This window comes from Gobio gobio (assembly GCF_949357685.1).
Source record: "Gobio gobio genome assembly, chromosome: 6".
NCBI lineage: Eukaryota > Metazoa > Chordata > Actinopteri > Cypriniformes > Gobionidae > Gobio > Gobio gobio.
Window position 1 is genome coordinate 39550365 of NC_137102.1, and position 20198 is coordinate 39570562.

General features: G+C 38.9%; 1 protein-coding gene across 3 annotated transcripts in view; it reads right to left on the reverse strand.

Moving 5' to 3' along the window:
* Positions 1 to 20198, reverse strand: part of LOC307128198 (solute carrier family 22 member 23) — a 56131-nt gene continuing 35933 nt past the window's right edge. For all 3 annotated transcript variants that reach the window (XM_079819885.1, XM_079819886.1, XM_079819887.1), the window contains 7 exons: positions 18171 to 18339; positions 15318 to 15445; positions 6606 to 6708; positions 5466 to 5698; positions 4298 to 4330; positions 3508 to 3631; positions 1 to 2617 (listed from right to left, as the gene is read on the reverse strand). In XM_079819885.1, coding sequence (XP_079676011.1) covers positions 1297 to 2617; positions 3508 to 3631; positions 4298 to 4330; positions 5466 to 5698; positions 6606 to 6708; positions 15318 to 15445; positions 18171 to 18339 — 2111 coding nt within the window. In that variant the 3' untranslated portion in view covers positions 1 to 1296. The remainder of the gene's footprint in view (positions 2618 to 3507; positions 3632 to 4297; positions 4331 to 5465; positions 5699 to 6605; positions 6709 to 15317; positions 15446 to 18170; positions 18340 to 20198) is intronic.

A 20198-nucleotide genomic window follows, 5' to 3' on the forward strand; every position in this document is an offset into this window, starting at 1 on the left:
TGTGATACAACATTTAAGGGGACAATTTCAGACATTAAAAAAATAATATTTAATATTAATGCTCTTTACTGTGATTAAGGATACAAAACAATTTGAAAAAGAGAAATAAAAGATTTGAAATGGTTTAAACTCATATGGGTGGCATAAAGACATTATTGCTGCGAGTATAAAGTGACCACAAATGAATTATGACAATTGTACACATTCCTCAAAAATCATATTTGTTCTCATCACTTGGAAATCATTCATTTTAGATGTTCACATGCCTTTTTTTGTCATTGTGAACGATAAAGTGCCACATACATTTACACAGACATGGTAACAAAATACCAATGGGCGCACACTCATTGATACAGACAACATACCCTATTTTTTTTTGTTTAAGTAAAGCAGTCAGTACCACTGTACATCAGTACCACAATAGCATAAATTACAAAACTTTTTCACATTCACAATAAGTCTGTTGCATACACTTGATCGAGTGTATCGTGGGTCGCTTAGACAGCCATGACGTATCATCTGTAATCCTCGAAATTATTTTTTCCCCACCGGAATCAGTGATTAGCTTAACCAAAACATATTAGCTTAATAAAACATACCACACACGTATACCATTGAGCAGTCTCTGTGTAGTATCTATTTTACAACAGGGTCTGAAAATATGCATACGTTTCATCACATATACTTCTGCTTATTTGACACCTAATTTAAAGAGGTATTTGCCTTTCACCTCAGGACACGTCGGCAAAACATTCCCAGCGTTAAACGTACACTGTTGGGTTTTCCCTTTGATACTGGACCTCACAGATGCTGTATTCCCACCTGAATATAGCAACTCAATTCCAGTCAATTAATTACAGAAAATCACATTTGATCCTAAATGTTAATCACTACCAAACAAGCAGTTATGAGTAAGCCTAACCATAGACTATGTGGAATTCCAGAGTAACTCAAGAACTTGTCACTATTGTTCTTAGTGTTTTAATAATAGAAGCTCAATGATAACACATGGAATTTTGGATCTAGCTGCCCAAAAAGCAGATACTGGCACCACAGTAAGAAGGCTTGGAAACCAAGGGAGAGTAAAAACCCTTCGAGCATTGACTTGCTTATGGCCGTTCCCTTTCAGTCAAATCCTTTTATGCCGTCTCCTTGCTTTGCCATTCTCGAGTCATGGCTGCTGGAAAATAACAATACTTTTAACAATGAGACCTCCCACGGCAAGAACTGCTTCTTGATAATAAGCAGTAAGAATAATAAGGCTGCCCATCAAGCCATGTGGAGCCAATATGTCCGTCATGAAGACGTCTCCCCACTGGTTTCCGTGATGTTCAAGTCAGCGTCTGTAGGTATACCTGAGTCAATAGGCGAGGAAATGGTCAAGTCCGCCATGAGCGGGAGCCCAGATTCTGTAACAGAGTCAGTGCTTGCGGCACGAGGTGTGGTTGAATCCACAGTGGCATGAAGAGTAGTACCATTACCTAAAGATTCCAGTAGAGCTGGTGAAGGTGGGCCAGATTCTAAGGAGTTCATCGCAGGTGGAGCAACTAATTGTAACAACGGAATGCCGGAATCTATGGGTGAAGAAACTGGGATGCCGTTAACTTGATCTAGTACTGGTGATAATGACAACTGTGTTGGGGAAGGGGCTAGATTAACAGGAGAGTCTATTGAGGAAGAGGGAGGAATGTGATTTAAAGACTGATTGGGTGATTGTCCAGTGGATGTAGGTGATAGATCAGACAGGGTCATTGCGCAGAGAGGAACGGCATTGTCTACTGGGGAGGACACTGTCAGGTGGACGCCAGAGTCGCTGACAAGCGGTGGCGAAGAAGAGGCAAACACAGGACCTTTAGAGTCCACTTCAACTTGGATGTTGCAATCGTTAGCAACTGGCAAGGGAGACTCAAATGCAAGAGGAATAGCTTTAACTATAAATGAAGGAGTTTGGATCTTGGTAGATAAGGGAGAGGTCTCCAAGGTATGATTGCTGACTGAAGGGGTGTCCGCAGTGGAAGAAGACAGAAGAGTCAGGACAACATCTGGAGGAGATTCTGTTTTAGACGTCTTAATAGCGATCGGGGTAGAGGTGTTTGGGATAGGGGCAAGGAGTGGATCCTCGGCAGCTTTGGGATACTCCTCAATGGTTTGCTTGAGTTCATCTTGCTCTTGGGAAGAAGTCAAGGTCTTCAAACTGAATATCTCTATCGGACCCTTCCCTTTCTGGACAGGGGCATCCATGGGCATGGTGAGATCGGCGGATGAGGCAGTCGAGTCCATAGTGGAAATTGCAGTGGCGGCCGCTTCGTGGAGAGGCGTGTCCCCTACCCTTGTGTACTCGCGGCTGTCAGACTTGGTCAGCAAAAGGCGTTGCTCGCCTGGCTTTTGAGTATGCAGTAACGGCTGGCGCGTGTAACTTTCAGCATCTGCTAATATTTCTGGTAGGGGTTGATTTCTAGTCTCTGGTAGCAGCAGGATGCAAATGATGCAGATAAGAGTGCAGCAGGCGAAAATTATATGGTGCAGGAAATAACCTTTCTGGTTATGCAGCTCCATGATGGGTGCAGTCAGCATGCCGAAACCAGCACTGGCCAGCACGAGGCCTAGCCCACCGCCCCTGTATGGCAAACAAAAGGACAAGATTAGGGGTGTATCCACCTTATTTTTCATGCAAAATTGGGCGTGGTCATTTGTACATTGAATGTGTCTGGTTTCTGGTGTAACAGCTCGTCATGCTGCTTGGCGCTGGATGTGAAAATGATAACTGCGTCGGGCTGAAACTAGCAAAAAACACTTGCGTCATGGAGTCTGGCGTTACATTGTGCCGGGTGTTTGATAGGGCCCTTCAATTTTATGTAATATTATGTAATATACCTTGGGGTTTTTTTTTTGTCTGCTGTTTTAAAGCGATTTTTATGATGTTTTTATTTTATTTTTGCCATAGTTGACACAAAAACACAATATGCTCTTGTTGTGTGGTGGCGACATTATGTGGTCAATGTGAACATGACCTCTGATTGCCTGGAATCCCCCTTTATGGGTTTGACATTTCATTCAGTAACGTTACGCAGTTTTGATTTATATGTTGTTTAATATTTGATGATTTTTTATATTTTACATGTGCGTCAGCAATGCTTTTATTGCTTGTTTTGATCCGAAGATTCTGTACTCTTTCAGAAGATGAGTAAGAGCGCCCCCTACCGTATAACAGTGAAAACACAGATTGCTGGGAACGTTGCTAAATAAGGTGGATAAAGCAGCCATGTGTAAAATGTACAACAGGTCCCATTGAAATCAAACAGACAATTATCAAAACACTGGACCATAAACATCAAAGGGTTTTTATCACATTTTACACATTTTATTTTACATTTACGTGTTATCTAACATAACTGGAATAAAATACCCATACAAATCAATGGGGGTAATACAGATTATTACTAACCAAGAAGGTCTAAACGAGAAAGACCTCAAGCCTTATGTATTTTTGTCCCACAAAAGGCTCACCTAATAACAGTAGGGGTGATTTCAGCACAAAAAAAGATGCTTAGGTTGCTGACAGCGTGGGAGGAGAACATGCCAATCATGGAGAATGCCACGGAGAAGTTGTTCTTCAGCATATCGGTGCGTTCTGTGGGGAGCGAGAGAGAAGAACACAAGATGATGAGTCATTTATTCTTTTTCTTTCCTCAAAAAGAAACATCACATATGCAAATTAATATAAGAATGATGTATGACTATGTGTTTTCAACAAATATGCATTTAAGGATATCTAGGATACCTGTTTTTGATCTGTTTTGATGTTTGAAGGCTTCCTTGCAAATACTTTCAAGTTTAAACCTGTGGTATATTTCACTTTTTGAAAAAAAAATTCTGGCCTTTTTGACAAACACTGTTTTCTGGAGAACTTTAATCATGCCTCTGCATTGCAATATACCTGGAAATATTTTTCAGACTATGTTTACATGTACACCAAAATATTTTTAAATATTTTTTTATAAAGCCATTTAAAGATAAAGTATGTAGGAATATTTTGAGGTTGTGGATAATTATTCTGACATAATTCTGTACATAAAGTATGTCTGGAAAATAAGAAAATAAGTTATTTAACATTTAGCATTATTGTTTTAATTAGGAGATATTTAAAGAAAATGTATAGTTCTAATAATAATTTAAAAAAATATATTATTCTATTATTATATCGCTCTGTATATGTGATAGTTTAACATTGGAGGAATTGCACAAATCATGTGAATAATAGAGCAAAACTGCACAAATAGCATTGTTAATACTTTACCAATATTCAGCTGAACACTGTACTTCCCCAACACTTCATTCATTATGGACGGAGCACATGGAGGGGACAAAACAACAACAAATGTCAAACTGTGAAACTTTGCAGCTCATGGCTAGTAATGAAAGTATACATACATTAGGTTTTCATTTGAGCTCGTAAAATATAGTATGCTTCAAATAATCTGTAGTATGTGATAGATTCACAATGTTTACATGCACAGCAGAAAGCCTAGCCTAGAAATCTAGACGCACCCTAGCGGCAGAAAATTAATTTTGCCGCGAGTGTAGTCTAGCAACTCTCGGTAGACCTGAGAGCTGGAAAAACCAAACTCTGGTCAGGCCAATTACAGCATGTGTAGAGTCGGTGGTCGGGCTTAACATAATGACGGCACGTCACGTTGCGGAGGTTCTGCGTGCTACTTGTAAACAAAGAAGCTGACGAACAGCTGTCTTTTGAATTGGCTTTGGCCGCGACTCTGGAAGACTCTGGAGTTCAGCTTTTCTTTGAGAAAAGTACAAAGAACGGCACTGAAGTCCTTCTTAAGAAAAGAAGATATGTTCAAAGTTTTGCCTACCGAATACGGCGAAAGTCTATCAACTAAGGTTAGCTCGGCTTCACCTTCTTCTTTGCTCTGGTTGGTTGTGGCGCTCATGGCGCTATCCAATTGGGTGCAGAGGGAATTTGAAAGACAACCGTTTATCCCGCCCCTCGGATTGAGCCCTGTCCATTGTGAGTTTCCAGACCCAACATCTTGATGTGGGTCTGGCTTGTCAGGCTACAGAAAGCCAGTAATAGTGAGAAAACTGCTTAAGACGTGTGTGTTAATCATGTACTCTTAACCTGCTTATCCGGTACAATGCGGCTTCCAGCCGAAAGCGGCTTAAGCTCGGTTACTTTAGTTGTTGGTGTTTTCAACACACATGCACGATCTCTGTAAGAATGGAGCTTATATAAGGCCTCATGAGCCGCCTTCCCTGCCAGAAACTCTCTTGATCTCTTAAATGGCATAAGGAAAATGGCGTTTGTGTTTGCTTGAAGGTTCAGAGTGTTGCTTTCTGCATGTGCATGTAAATGTAGTCATTGTTTCCCATGTATAATTGGATTAATGTCGCCCTCACTGCAATCATCGGGCGGTGATTGTGGTGTGTGTGTGTGTGCATTCTCTCACAGTTTAGCAGGCCCAGCTGAAGGAGAGACGCCAGGGCTGTAATAATCATGAACAGGAGGAGTCCTCCGCGCCGGCCCATCACGCCCACCGCAGGGCAAAGGGCCACGCATGAAGCCACAGCGATGCCCCCCATGGTGTAGTAGTCGGCGTAGAAGTTATGGAACATGGTCGTCTGGACATCCTGGTCCATCATGCTGCGCGCAAAGCAGTGGTGTATGCCATAACCTGTCAGTCTGAGAGATGGAAAGATATACTTTTAATTATATCTGAGAGGTTTCTATCCCTTCCGGGTACCATTGAAGATCCAAAAAGGTCATAAAGGTAAATCCATATGAATCAAGCTGTTTAATCCAAGTCTTGAGAATAATAAACATGATGAACAGATTTAATTTGGGCTTTTATTTACATATAAACACTGATCGACACTACAATACATTTAGAGCACACTTACCATTTTACCCATGTTGTATGTGTGTATGTGTTTGTTTAGATTAGTTATGTGTTTGTGATTTAGTCAAATAAAACTTTTGTGCACATTTAACACGTTTTGATTTTGGTCCCTGCTTTTAAATCAAAGTCCCTTTAACATCATAGCTACAAGCTAAGAAAGAGTTAATTTTCTGAGGCCACTAAAAATATCCTTTCTGAGATAGATTGTTGATAGATTAATTGATTATAATATTAATTCAGCTACATCAATTTAATTTGATTAGCTGATACAAATATTTATAATTAATTATAACACGTTAATACAACATAATGTAATTTTTCCCTTTTGAGATAATTTGCTACACAAATGTGATGCACTCTATGTACAATATGTGAATACAATCCTATAAAGCGATTGTATAAGACTTGGATTAAACCATTTGATTTATATGTATTCATTTAACAGCAGATTCATGACCTTTTTGGAAGTTTTGGTTACCTGGACCTTCAATAGAGGCACAGAAATCTCTCTGATTTCATCAAAAATATCTTATTTTGTGTTATGAAGATGAACAAAAGTCTTACAGGTTTGGAAGGACATGAAAGTGAGTAAATGATGACAGTATTTTCATTTTTTCACCTGATCATCCTATTTCACACTAGACTAGATGTGCAAATGGACACCGGTTGGTTCCTAATAAAGAAACTTACGAGTTGACACAGAGCACAACTATATTCTTCCACAGGTTCCTCGTGCCAACCATTTTCACAATGCACGTCTTCTTGGGTGGCTTTGGTAGGGCTTTGTTTAGCTCTGAAATGTAGAAAAGAAGGGAAAACATGAGGTTAGTTCAAAATCCCACATTCTAATGCCTTTAAACACATACACATTTTAAAGGTACAGGTCGCCAATTCACTCTACGGTTGTTATTACAGCCACTGGATGACTAAACAAAAGGGATTATATTGCTATTCCATTTAGTCAAGGAATTGGTTTTCTTCACATTCTGGAGGAGAAAGAGTTTATATATAAATTGCAGCAGTGCATAATATAGCATATAATGAAGGATGATCATTAATGCATCAATCAAACACACTTAGGCTTAACAGCATGGCTCTAGTGTGTGTGTGTGCAAAGACATCATGTATTATTGCACAGCTCTCTATATAAATTTGAATATATAAAGTACAGTATGTCCAATTTTATCCGCATATATCCAATATACTTGTACAAGGTTATATATAATATTATAAATAACTCTTTATTGCCTATACCGTCGCAAAATATAAACTTTATTATCACCCAGCTCTGATCTGCAAAATGCAACTCTGAGTCATGAAGATATTAATAATTATAGACATGAACATCATGATGTTCTATAAAGCTGCTTTGAAACAATGTATATTGTGAAGTGCTATTCAAATCAATTTGTCTTGACTTGAGAAATCATATGCAGTGAAACATGAACCTCCGACCTGCCAACACTCAAATACAGTATATCACAGGACATAATGTCCTAAAGTAGACATGTAACGGAAGTTCACTACAGCAGACTACTAGCGCTAATGGAACAAGAAAAAAAGGACATTGAGTGGGATTTTTAACCATCTCCGCTTTTTTATAAAATTGCAAAAAGTAAGCATCTGAACGAAGCTGGCTCGGCTGCAGTGCGGCCTTCTTTTCATCAGTAGAGATGTTAGTCATATCACAGGAAGAGCAGGTAATGAGATTTTGGTTAAAGATATTAAGGTCCAAAAAAAAAAGTATATATATATATATATATATATATATATATATATATATATATATATATATATATATATATATATATATATATATATATATATATATATATATATATATATAGTATATAGTATATATAGCTGCATGGCCCAGTGAATTTCTGATCGCCTCTATTAAACCTAGGACTAGTTTGCAAAAGTAGGTTTTCCGAAGGATCCAAAATACCTGAAAGTTTTGCCAGGGCGACAATCGAATCTGAGACGTGTGCTTTGTTCATCTTGAACCAACACTCTAAAAAATGTTGGGTTGTTTTAACCCAAATTTGGGTCAAATATGGACAAACCCAACTGTTGGGTAAAAAGATTTATAAAAAAATTTAACCCAACAACTGTGGTTTGTCCATATTCTACCCAAAACAACCCAGCATATTTTTTTTATAGTGAAGGATTCTAATGATATAAGACAATCAAATGGTTTAGCCATTACGTACTTTTGATCACTGCAGCGCCACCATCAGGCGATTGAGACAAGCCTTGGTGATGTTGTAGATGGAGAAAGGCACTACCATCCCTTAGAGTTTCAAGTCTCTACGACTTACGGTTTGGTCTGCCCGATCACTTTTAGGAGAGAATGCTGATCCTCGGTAATTCTAACAATTGCAATAGGTTTTCAGCGCAACGCACTTAAAGCCCTAAAAATATGCACGGATCAATCGTTCGCAAATATGACCATAAACATGCATGCAAGGAAATAAACAGGATACACTGTGACGTAATGCTGACTTTTGCTCCTGTTAGTAGTCACAGATAGTGTTTACATTGTCAGCAGCCACAGCACAAGCACAACTTACTATGTTGACTTTAGATTGTGTCAGCAACATTCACCTGTCTGACGGCCACTGAGGGCTTGTGCAATGCAGAAACCGGATAGTATTCCGGTGAGCAAAACCAGTTTTGTGTTACACAGAAGAAAGCACTTTAAGGCGTTTAAGCACATGCATAAAAAGGTATTGTTTTTCATTTAGGAAGCCTGTAACCACCTAGATCATAAATGGAAAAGACCATTTACAACCAATACAGGCAATTTACTAAGTAAATATATGTTTTAAAAGCTTTTTAACAGTTATCAAAGTTGAGCCAAAAACCTAGGGCTAATTTGCAAAAGTAGGGTTTTGGTATGAATGTCGTGGGCATGTGCGAAAAAATCACGTATTATACTTTATATTACTAAAAACGTGAAGGCGCCCCCTAGTGGACGATTTATTTTGAATTTCTCTCAGCCCTCTAAGCCGTTTCCATGCTTTTTCATTCTATAGCGCCACCAACTGGCCAGTCGCCGCTTCCTTTTTCACGGGGACCACAGTCCGAGCTCATACATAGGTGTACCAAGTTTGGTGAAATTCTCATTCCCTTCAAGTGGGATAGCCGTTTTAGTAAAAGTGGCCACGCCCAATTTGAAAGTTTTGGCATCCTGTCGCAGACATGAATAGAAAAGTCTACTTTTTTAAAAATAATTATTGACAATCAGACCTGGAGAATCTTTCTGCACTGGTTTTGTTCCAATCGGGCAAAAAACCTCGGAATAATTCGCCAAAGTAGGTTTTCAGAAAGATCACAAATACCCCAAAATTTTGCCAGGGCGACAATCGAATCTTAGACGTGTGCCTTGTTCATCTTGAGCCAACACTCTAAAAAATGCTGGGTTGTTTTAAACTTAATTTGGGTAAAATATAGACAAACCCAACTGTTGGGTAAAAAATGTAATCCAAAAATGTAACCCAACGGCTGAGGTTTGTCCATAATAGACCGAAATTTGGGTTAAAACAACCCAGCATTTTTTTAGAGTGAAGGATTCCAATGATATAAGACAATCCAATGGTTTAGGAGTTATGAGCCATTATGTACTTTTGATCACTGTAGCGCCACCATCAGGCCGATTGGGACAAGCCTTGGTGATGTTGTAGATGGGGAAGACACTACCATCTAGAGCCCTGCACGGGCCTCAAATCTAGGCCCTGGCCTGAGACGCTGAGGCCCGGCCCGTGTCCAACAGCTTATCAAAATTCTCGGCCCGAGTCCAACTGGAGCCCGTGTTTTTTTTTTTTTAATCCTCCCTATTACACATTGTTGCAGCCATTCAAATAGTTCAGTTTTGTTTTTAATGTCAAAGTAGGGGAGAGCGGGGCACAACCTAACGCTTTTTGACTTTCTCAGTTTGTGTAAATCCACTTGGGGTTCAGAATATCTATTTTTTCCCACATTAATTGCACACATGACTAGTACAATTATGTGGTTTTGTTTCATTAATACTGTGTATACGTTTTTCTTGATTTACCCCGAAAGAATGGAAGTGAAATGTGACAACATGCCCCGTAGGTGGGGTACATTGTAACATGTAAGGGGCACAATGTAACATGACCAAATGACAGCTTAAAATGTTCCAAGACAAACTAAAATATTTTGTCAACAAAATACAATTTTTTACTTTTTAAAATTAAATAATGACATTTTTTAATCATTAAATATATACTCATTTTTGAGTTTGACAAACACATTGCTAAATACAGCTAAACAGCATAGTTAAAAACATAATAATAATGAATAATTTCTAAACATTGACTCTCAGTCATTATTCACCGTTTTCTCATGGTTTCTCAAAAGAATTCATAAAAGTATAGAATATAATGGCATATTTCTAATGGGGGCTCATTGTAACTGTGCATCCTGCACAACTGGGATTTAAATCGCGGCTCGTGTCTTCTGCTGTTAGATCAGCATTAAGGAATGATCTCAACTGTTAAATAACAGATATAAGATTACAATAATATAGGATTTGTCTTATTTTAAATAAGCACAAAAACAGAGATGAAAACTAAACTTAAAAGGTCCCATGGTATGAAATTTTCATTTTATGAGGTTTATCAACATTAATATGAGTTCCCCTAGCCTGAATATTGTCCCCAAGTGGATAGAAATGTTGATCGGTGTAAAACCAAGTTCTGGCTGTCTTTCTCTGCCTTTGAGAAAATTACAGGCCAGACTAGCCAATCCTGAAGTCTCCTGGTTTGACGTCCAAGCAGGAACGGTTACCTCCCTTTCCTCCACCCAGAGAATCTGGCAAGCGAGAGATCATTGCTTGTGAACGAGTGAACGCTGGCAGTTTCTCAGTGTTTGGATGTACAAATGAAAACAGAAGTCTTTTTTCAGTTCCTTCTGATTTGTAGTCAGTGATTTCTGATGTGTAGCTAATTATTTATTATTCGTGCACACACTGCGGCTTCTCTCACTCCCGACAGAACGGTGTTTTCTATCTTGTGAGTCAGTGTTTTTGTACGTCCTCGTTGCGTCTATCTGTTCTAAAATGTGCATACAGTCGTTTCTGCTCAACATTAGCAGAGTAACATCTTTAGAGATAAACCTCACGCACGCCCAAGCTCGGGCTGCACTGGCCGGTCGGCCTTCAACATCCCCGACCCCCAGTACTGCATCTGGCCCACAGCGGAGGCGCCAAACACGGCACGAGATAAAGCAGAAGGGGGGTAAGCGTGAGCATATCAGGGCTAGCCAGCCTAGCCCCACAATAAACTGGATTACATTTGATTACTGCTGTTGTGTCTTTGTTTGTGCTGTGTACTCAATGCGCGTCACTGACGCTTTTCATATGATAGGAACATATCTAAAAATAATGCTATTATCAACACTTACTCGTAACTCGTTCATCTCGACAGCTGTAATGGTACTTTGCATGTGTTACAAAGTTGGTAATGATGAAGAAGGACTCGGCGTGACTGGGACTCGTGTTTATTCAGAACTCTCAGATACAAACACAATAAACTCGCGCTGACTGACAGCGCTCTCATAACTCAGTAGTTACTATAAATAACTTTGTTAGCAATCGCTGAGCTCCGTCTCTGGTACATTAGTGATGTCCGGTTCGCGAACGATCTTTCTTTTGAACCGGTTCTTTTTAGTGAACCGAATCAGTTCACCAAATCGGACTGAATCGTTCTAAATGGTTCGCGTCTCCAGTCAGCGCTGATCCATAATTTACTAAAGTTACTAACTTTCTGACATAAGTGACAGTCCCTCCGACTAGAAATAGACTAATAACCTGAAGTATATGCTGTAACTACAACCGTTCACTGAACTGAGACTGACAGAACTGATGTGAAGTGAACTCCGGTCCATCCGTCTCTCTGGCAGCAGCTCGTGCCTCGTAGACCTCGTTAAACCACGCCCCCTCCGCTCATTTCAAATGCAAAGATGTCAGCCAATCACAACAGTGGGCGTTTTTACTGAAGTCTCACAGCAGACACGCCTCTTGAAGCAGGGCATTCAGCCACAGGGCAAACATCAGTATTGAAAAAAATGCCTTTTATTTCTAAATTATGATATTTTATGATGTAAAAATCATACTAACAATATAAGTACACCTCAGGAAACATTATAAAATAATAGAAAAATGCCATGCCATGGGACCTTTAAGTAAGAAATTTACTTTTGCTATGGTTAAATAAATGTTCAGTAATATCTTCCAGAGATTTTTTAATTTTGGCGCTATTTTTTCTCTTAATAATGTTGATATGGCAACTAGTAAATACACTAAGTTTCGTCATTCTGGCATGTGTGGAAAGGGTTAAAACCTGCGTGTTACAACTAACCCTGCGTTAGGTTGTGCCCCGCGCTCCCCTAGTTATATTTCGTTTTGTTTCTTTATTAAGTTAATTTAGACAATTTTTTGTTAAATTAAAGTTTCCGGTTTTTAAAGTGACGACCAAGCGGCCAGCGGCCGACAGTGAGTTAACCACGTTTATATCACCACCACAGTAAAAAGGCATTTTTGACAAGCTGAGGCTGATGCTGGTCGCAACGGCGCTCTGAAACGAAACGGGCTCCACAATCTAAACTAATAAAAATAAAAAAACATGCAGGTTGTCTTACCTTACACCTCTCCGCAAAATGAATATAAATCTGATCTTCAATTCCCGCGCTATATGCACATTTAATGGAGTTCACATCAACGAAAGCAACAGATATGAGCTGCATTTTATTCAGCTCATTTCAACATCAAAGACAGCAATATGAGAACGAGCGACCTAAGCACTGGTAAGGGCATTTAGTCTCATTAGTTTTAATGAAGATGACTGTGTTTTTGAGAATCTAAGACTAAGACCTATTTTCAGTTTCACGTGCGGCAGTTTGCGTGTTGGCTTGCTTAACTGCGGCGATGCGTGTTGCATAGAGCCGTAGACTCTAAACACTGTGTGAGCCATCTAGTCGCAGTATCATGGTCTCATGTTGTTTCCACCAGCGCAGCACATCTCATTGTTTCTTTTAATTAATTAATGTCTAAAATATAAAACAAAGGAGAAGCTTAAAAAAGGCCCAAAGCCCGGCCCGCATTTGAGGAATGACGGGAAAATTGGCCCGAAGCCCAGCCCTAGTGGCGTAAAAACGTCGGGCAGAAATGCAGGGCTCTACTACCAACCCTCAAAGTTTCAAGTCTCTACGACTTACGGTTTGGTCTGCCCGATCACTTTTAGGAGAGAATGCTGATCCTCTGTAATTCTAACAATTGCAATAGGTTTTCAGCGCAACGCACTTAAAGCCCTAAAAATATGCACGGATCAATCGTTCGCAAATATGACCATAAACATGCATGCAAGGAAATAAACAGGATACACTGTGACGTAATGCTGACTTTTGCTCCTGTTAGTAGTCACAGATAGTGTTTACACTGTCAGCAGCCACAGCACAAGCACAACTTACTATGTTGACTTTAGATTGTGTCAGCAACATTCACCTGTCTGACGGCCACTGAGGGCTTGTGCAATGCAGAAATCGGATAGTTTTCCGGTGAGCAAAACCGGTTTTGTGTTCCACAGGAGAAAGCCATACCGGTTTTGAACAAGGCGAATAAATAATGGTGAATTCTATCTTTAGGACATTTAAATGCATTATAAAACGATAGGGAAGTCTGAAGGTCTGAGCCGAGTTTGGTGGTCAACATAATGACACTAACAGGTGATTAACTGTATGAACCATTGAGAACCGCACAAACCTGTTCCCTCCAGTAAGACAAGACATGCATTCAAATCTTTCTAGCTATAATACAGTAATGCCTTTTCATCAGTGCATTCTCCATTCCCCCAATGTTACCCTGTACGTTTTTAACCTCCCAAAATGATGTCTAGAATAATAGCTGTTTATTGCAAACAAGGCCTTCCACTCATTTTCCTGTTTCTGGAATAGTCTTATAAAAGTCTTAATAAAAAGGAACGTTCTGGTCCTTGATTCTGATTGGTTGAGCCACGTTTGAGGGCATTGTAAATTACTATACAAAAATACACCTTTGACCTCATTAGAGCCTATGGCAGCCCATAGAACCACTTGCGTGGTTAGGGTTAGAGATAAGAGCACGACAAATTGGATGTGAGGCTATATCTCCGCAACACTTTAGCACATTGAGACCTATCTTGGTACACGTCATTACAAGCATGACCTGAGGCTACATGCAGCGTTTTGGCACAGCGCCACCTACTGGTCAGGAGAAATGAAAAATGGCTTTTTTCAAAATGGTGTCGACCATTTCGAATTTTGTCACTAATTGCTGTATTTTATTTACGTATTAGCGCATCATTACCAAACTTGGTATGTGTCATCAAGACCAAGCCCTGAACATACTCAAAAAGGTTCAGAACAGCGCCACCTTCTGGGGCCAGTTGCATAAACTAAGCCATTATGTTAAGACAGTGTCTTAAGGTCTAGTATGACCCACTAGCAGTTAGTCAAGGGGCATTCAGTCTTACTTTTCGTATCAAATGTAACTGATTCAAAAAAGTTATGAACAGTCTTAAAGAAAAAAATTGATGTCTAACTTCTAAGACTAGACTTAACGGTTTATGCAACCAGCCCCAGGTCAAAATTTAGCTTTTGATTAATTTAGCCTATTCCAATTATGCCATATTTGGTCTAACTTGTTGTCTGCCAATTTGAGCTCCTCCTAGACCGTTAGTCCGATTTTCACCAAAATTGGCTCAGATCATCCTCTGACCATGCCGGCTGAAGCTTATTAAAAGCTTTTCGATTGACCAAATCGTTCTCGAGTAATGGCATATTGATGGAAAATTTGATGCCAAGCTGATTGTGAGGCTGTAACTCTGCAAGGCTTCGACATATTGACACCCAACTTTGTATGCGTCATTGTCACTTCACACTGACCATACAACATCAATTTGGTAACAATGTCACCTATTGGTCAAAAGTGAAAAGCAATTTAATCATATTCCATGTAATTGTATTTGTGATTTTTCAGCCATTTTGACAAAAATAATCTAAAAATATCTTAAATTAGTCATTGTTGCAGTTGCTCTAAAGCTCCCAGCCATGCTTGCATAACTTTACTTTCAAATTTAAAATACATATAATATACATATACAGAACGGATAACTCTCTAGCTCTGACCGGTGATGCGGTGCGCAATGACTGTTGGGTGATTTTCCATCTCCACTTCCTGTGATCGATGAATGTGATGTATTATTTTTTGCTTAGTTGCTTATTTTGCTTAGTTCAAATGTATATCTTAGCTTGAAACAGATGGTTATTATATTAAAGCTGTAACAGTTAGTTATCGCACACTATAAACACAGCCCAGCATCTGTATAGTCTTCGGTTGTGTACCTGTCAAGAGTTCCCCAGCGTCCTGCTCTAGATTGATGCCGTTCTTCTTGGCCACACGCTCCACGATCCATTTGGAGCGACTGTACTGTTGAGTCGCAAGCAGCCAGCGCAGAGATTCTGGAAAAATCCTGAAGAATGTAGGATAAACGTTTCTATATTATTATGATCACATCGTATTAAACTACAGGCACTGACCTAATCTAATCTGGACTAAACACATTATTACTGAATGCTAGTTGCTTTTATAACAGGGTTGCATCAGGGTACGGGATTGTTTGGCACAATTTTAAACATCCCCAAAAGTTCCACAGTCACAACACCGTAATTTCCACACATCTTACCTATACAGTATACAGTCATGGCCAAAAGTGTTGGCACCCCTTGTAAATATGATCAAAGATGGCTGTAAAAATAAATCTGCATTGTTTATCCTTTTGATCTATAATTCAAAAAATCTGCAAAAACCTAACCTTTCATTGAAGTAAAAGATTTGGAAGTGGGGGGTAAATCACATTATAAAAAAAATGCTTTTCTCCAAAACACGTCAGCCAAAATTATTGGCACCCATTTATTAAATACTTTTTGCAACCTCCTTTTCCCAAGATAACAGCTCTGAGTTTTGTTCTATAATGCCTGATAAATTTGGAGGACTTCCTCCGTAAAAATCTCTCCAGATCCTTCAGATGTTGGAGCTTCTTCTCTTCAGTTCACCCCACTCATTTTCTATAGAGTTCAGATCAGGGGACTGGGACGACTATGGCAGAAGCTTCATTTTGTTCAGTGACACATTTTTCTGTTGATTTTGATGTTTGTTTTGGATCGTTGTCCTGAGGGAAGATTCAACCACGGCCCATTATAATGTTTCTAGCAAAGGCCGTCAGGTTTTGATTTTTTATCTGTTGGCATTTGCTAGAATCCATAAAACCATGTATCTGAACAAGATGTCCAGGACCTCCAGCAAAAACATAGGCCCACAACATTAAAGCTGTATTTTTAACCGTGGGCATGGGGTTCTTTTTATCCCTGTTTGCACCAACCCCCTCTGGTGTGTTTGCTGCTAAAAAGCTCTTTTTATAGTTTCATCTGACCACAGAACCAGGTCCCGTTTTAATTTCCAGTCGTGTCTGACAACTGAAAATGCTGAATTTTTGTTTTTCGATGAGCAAGGAGGATTTTTCTTGAATCTCTCCCAAACAACATGTGGTGATGAAGGGGTTGTTTGATTTTCTGACCCCAAGACTCAACTAATCTCTGCAATTCTCCATCTGTGATCCTTGGAGAGTCTTTGGCCACTGAAACTCTCGTCCTCATCGTGCATTAGGACAATATAGACGCACGTCCTATTCCAGGCAGATTCATAACATCTTTAGTTGATTGGAACTTCTTAATTATGGCCCTGATGGTGGAAATGGGGATTTTCAATGCTTGCTATTTTCTTACAGCCACTTTCTATTTTCTGAAGCTCAACAATCTTTTGCTGCACATCAGAACTATATTTTGTGGTTTTACTCATTGTGATTAATGATTAAGGGAATTTGGCCTTTATGTTTCCTCATATTTATACTCATGTGAAAACAAGAGGTCATAGCTGGACAATTTCATTAAATATTAATGGGAATATACTTCAGAGATATTTTACTCATAAACAATTGTGGCCAATGTGTTTTGGAGAAAAGCATTTATTTTGTAATGTGAGTTTCCCCCCACTTTCAATTCTTTTACTTCAATGAAAGGTTAGGTTTTTGCAAATTTTTTGAATGATAGATCAAAAGGATAAACAATGCAGATTTATTTTTACAGCCATCTTTGATCATATTTAGCAGGGGTGCCAACACTTTTGGCCATGACTGTATAACACATATAAAACTAAACAATTACACTTGCAACAAATACATTTGCAGAGTACACAAACTTTCTGCTTCAAATAAGCCTAAAATGCAAAATAACAATCCCAATTAAGGATAATAAGAGCAATTTTCAAGTACTAAGAAAAAAAAAAAATTCTATATAGGGTATAAACAGCTTGTGAAAATGAAAATATTAAATACAATTATAAAATGTTAAAATGTTAATTTGTGTTTTTGTAAGGTCAAAATTTTGTTATAATATTGTTTTGAACGGCTTTTTATTTACAATGGTTACTATTAACTGTTTTCAGTGTGTGTATTTTTTATGTTTTTTGTGGGTGTGTTGAATTGCATTAAAACCAGACCAAACTAAATTATAGTACTTATTAATGTTAATAATAAACAACACAATTAAAAAATTACTTTAAAAAAAACTCAAATAGGAAATGTCCCCAGTTTCCATTTCAGAAATCTGGTCACTTAATGTTACTAGCATGAATTAGCATACTGCTAGCAAGTTTCTAAGCAGAGGACGACCTATTGAGATCTCGTAAGCAGTTCAATTATGCCTCAGTAAAACCCCTGTTATTGGACTGTTTTGCTCTTAAAATGAATCATGGTTCATGGTAAATAATTTTTTTTTGCTTTTTTTTGTGAAAAATGTTTATTGTTTGAAGTACTCTATTTTTAGACATTTTAGATTTTAAACTGTGATGCAAAGCCCTGTTTTCAGCACTTATTTCTCCAGGCTACTAAAGAACCCTTGTGTTATATAATCCTTCTAATGCGCTAATTTGCTTCTTAAGACTTTTCTCAGTATTTGCCGTTGAAAATGATTATGCTGCTTAATGAAGTGTGGAAACACGTGCTCGTTTCAGTATTGAGCGCACTTACAATATTTGCTATAAACTTTCATTGTGAACTCATAGAAGTCAAACACAATTAAAATAGATGAAGTCAAATGTTGGTTTTAAGAATGGCGAGCAGCCATGTCAGCGGTACTCACCAGATGTAGGACAGCATGAGTAGGAGGGGGCAGATTATGACAACTTGCAGAATCTGCCAATCTTGACAGAGGGCGGCCAGTCCTGGCATGAGCAGCTGCCCTGCCAACAGCATGAAGTTCGCCACCATGGTCATGGAGAAACGCCAGTCCGGCAGACATAGCTCGATCCCTGCAGACCAAACACACATCATCATTATAACTCAAACTAAAGCCAGCTGTCAATTAAAGAATGTTTAAAGGGGGGTGATTATGATTTACATTTTTAATGTTGCTGTTTGATCATAAACAACATCTGCAAAGTTACGACGCTCAAAGTTCAAAGCAAAAGGAGATATTTCCTTTTACAGAAATCGCTTTTTAAGGACTACAAGCAGCTGGTTGGGACTACAATCAGCTTCTTCACGGGTTAGTGACATCACTAACCCTAAAATTGACATAAACCCCGCCCCCAGGAACACGCAACAAAGGCCATGTTGAGAAGAGGAAGAGTTTGCTGAACAGTTTCTGACATTTTCAGTGCGTGTCTGTGTGAAGTAATCGGAGCTGCAAACACAGCTCTTGAAGCTCCGACCTCTTCTAAAAAAGGGGCGGGGAGCAGCAGCTCATTTACATTTAAAGGGACACAAAAATTGTACATATTTGCTCACCCTCTAAAAATGACAATTTTAACATGCTATAAGAAATGATCTGTGGGGTATTTTGAGTTAAAACTTCACAAACACACTCTGGGGACATCAGAGACTTATTTTACATCTTGTAAAAAGGGGCATTATAGGATGCCTTTAAGCTTTAAGCCATATTGATTTGCAGGCCTTTTCTATAAAATGTTCAAATGCACTGTTTTATGGGACTTTAAAAACTCTAATTCATGCATGAGCCTAATTCAAAGGCTTCTGTCCTGTCATCTGTCTACAATGAAATGCTCATTAGTATTCATAGTGCAGAAGCACACGGCAGACAGCATGGCTGGTCTTCAATGGCAGACCAATACTGCAATATCACTCACAGAACATCCAGCAGCCCCTGACATGGACTTGGGACAGAGCTTTTTTTAAGGAAAATACTGCGACTGCAACACAGTGACTGCACAATCCCTCTTTAAAGCCTAGAATTTCAATGAGGAGCAAGCGAAGGATTCTCTGTGCTCAAAAGAGCTCAGGCTGAAAACACATTCACCGAGTTGACAGGCAAACCACTCTCTTTCTCAGATAAACTGTAGATGATGAACAGCAGGGACTGTGTTACTGCAACATCCGAACTCAGAATGTTTGAGCTGTTTTAACTGAAAGCATATCTTAAAATATGTCAGTGCCACTGTTTTGCCTCAAGATTCACACCAGTAAGGCATTTATAAAAGTTACTTAAAAGTCCTGATTGAACTAAGGCCTAATCCTGGCTTAATCTAAGCCCTGTCTGTGAAACCAGGTCTAAATGCCACACCAAAATGTAATTACATTAGACACAAAATATCTACCCAGTTGTCATACGTATATTTAAAGAAGGTTAGCACAAGGACATTTTTCAAGCCAAAATTTCACAAAAAAGTGTTGTATGATTTATTGTAACAAGAGTATACATATACAAACAATTATGGAATCACCACACTTAGAGGATGTTCACCTAGCTTTTTTACTTTACAGCAAACAAACAAATCACAGATATGACACAACATTTTTTTTTGTTCAATAGCTTAACATTCTGGCTTCGTGAAACATACCTCAATAAAAGTCACTGACACTCTATATGTTAATGGCATGTCTTTTTCCAGATCAAGTAGAGGAAAAAAGTTTGGAATCATCTTTTAATTTCCATTTCTAAAACTAATACCAGGACAAGTCTAAAAATGTTAATTAGTCAGCAGTTAAAAGAGAGTTCTTGCACACCTTAACAAGCTGTTGGACTTGGCTAATTGAAAGGAAACTTGGCCCCAACAAGAGAGAGTTGTCAACTGAAACAATGGAAAGGATTATAAAACTCCTTCAACACGGAATGTGGCCAAAGAAGTTGGTTGCTCCCAGTCAACTGTGT